This window comes from Pteropus vampyrus, unplaced genomic scaffold (genome assembly GCF_000151845.1).
Source record: "Pteropus vampyrus isolate Shadow unplaced genomic scaffold, Pvam_2.0 Scaffold157, whole genome shotgun sequence".
NCBI lineage: Eukaryota > Metazoa > Chordata > Mammalia > Chiroptera > Pteropodidae > Pteropus > Pteropus vampyrus.
In genome coordinates, this window is record NW_011888938.1 from 891084 (window position 1) to 892580 (window position 1497).

Genomic DNA, 1497 nt, shown 5'->3' on the forward strand with positions numbered 1-1497 from the left:
GACAGATGTCCAGGAAGCTGGCTCTGGCCTCCCTCCACCCCTGGGGAGAAGCGCCATCGTCCGATCGGTGTGTTTGGGATGACAAGAGGGTGGGCATAGCCACCTCCTGTCCCTCGTCTCTCGGGAGCCGGGTGCTAGGCCGCACTGCTCCCCCACACAGAAGTGACTCCCACAAGGCGAGGACTCGTAGTTTTACAGCGCCGGTGGGAGTGTCCAATTCTGGGGTTCAGCGTTAGGAACTGCATGGCATGGCCTCCAGTATCAGCCACGTGGCACTAAGGTGACATTTGTCTCTCAGCTTCTTCCTGCTTTGACTTCCCAATCACCGTAGGACTCACTCAGGTGGGAAAAACAGCGAGCCATTTATTAGTCCCACAACCCCGGGAGCATGTGTCACCTCTGACCGGGGGGATGCGGGCACCAGGGAGCACCGCCGGGTGGACGCTGGAGCTGCGCACGGGACGGGCACCAGTCCTCTCTGCGTCCACCGTGTTCCTCGCTGCCCTACGGGAGGCCAACCCGGGAATGGCCCTCTCTGGCCTGGCCTCTAGGGCAGGGCCCGGTCTTGGGGCGGGAGCAGACTGCACGGCTTGGAAGACCTGGGCGCACATGTGTGCAGAGGACACGGCTGGGGTATGTTCGGGTGCAGGGAGGGTGAGCCGTGTTCTAGAACTCTCCAGCCCCAGGCCTTGTGCGCCCCGGCTGGCACGCTCCTAGCTGCGCTGACCTGTAAGAGGGAACGGAGACAGCTCTATCCGCACCCCAGCGCTAGGGAATGGAGACAGCTCGATCCGCACCCCAGCGCTGCTCCCGGCCCCTGCACCCTCTCCGCCGTGGCTAAAACAGAGGCTTGTAACAAGGACGCAGCCGTGGAGGCCCGGCCCGAGATCGATCAGCTTGGAGTCCGACGCCTGGCCTCTCAATTCAGCTGCTCTTCTTGGGGTGCCCACACTCCTCACTCTGCACCCCGCACCCCCGGGGCACCCAACCCCCCTGGGTCTTCCTGCTGCACTTGGGGCTCTGAGGGGTCAGTCCGATGTGCACACGGCACTCCAGGATGTGCACGCTGAGGGCACAGGCCGGGGGAGGGGCCCTGTCGAGCCCACACCTCGGCCCCGGGCTTGCCTGCCTACAACTCCGGTTCTGCGTCCTGCTGCCCCGGGCCTCTCACCCGTGTCCACGTCCGTGGGGAGCTGCCCCGTTTCCAGGAAGAGCCAGAGGTGGCTGCATTTCTGCGACTCCACTCGCGTCACCCAGTAGCTGGCCACCGAGCCTGTGACTGGGGGGCAGAGGTGAGAGCTGGTAGGCTGGGGAGCTGGGGCCTCCGCATTTCTCCGGGAAGAGGAACCTCAGCACGGGATTCTTCTGGGCAAATGCTGGTGGGGGACTTGGGCAGGGCTCCCACTGAGAACTGGGGCCCCATCCCAGGAGGCAGGGATGCCTGGAACACAGACCCCCCTGCTCCTAGTGGGAACCCACCCCCACTGGCAACTCAGG

At 64.7% G+C, this 1497-nt stretch overlaps 1 protein-coding gene across 3 annotated transcripts in view; it reads right to left on the reverse strand.

The window, feature by feature from the left end:
* Window positions 1-341: 341 nt before the first annotated feature.
* Window positions 342-1497, reverse strand: part of TMEM141 (transmembrane protein 141) — a 3287-nt gene continuing 2131 nt past the window's right edge. For 2 of the 3 annotated variants that reach the window (XM_023536438.1, XM_011369919.2), the window contains one exon: window positions 342-727. In XM_023536438.1, the coding sequence (XP_023392206.1) occupies window positions 714-727 (14 nt within the window). In that variant the 3' untranslated portion in view covers window positions 342-713. Of the gene's footprint in view, window positions 728-1171; window positions 1280-1497 lie in introns of all 3 variants that reach the window. The other variant, XM_011369920.2, reaches the window with a different exon arrangement.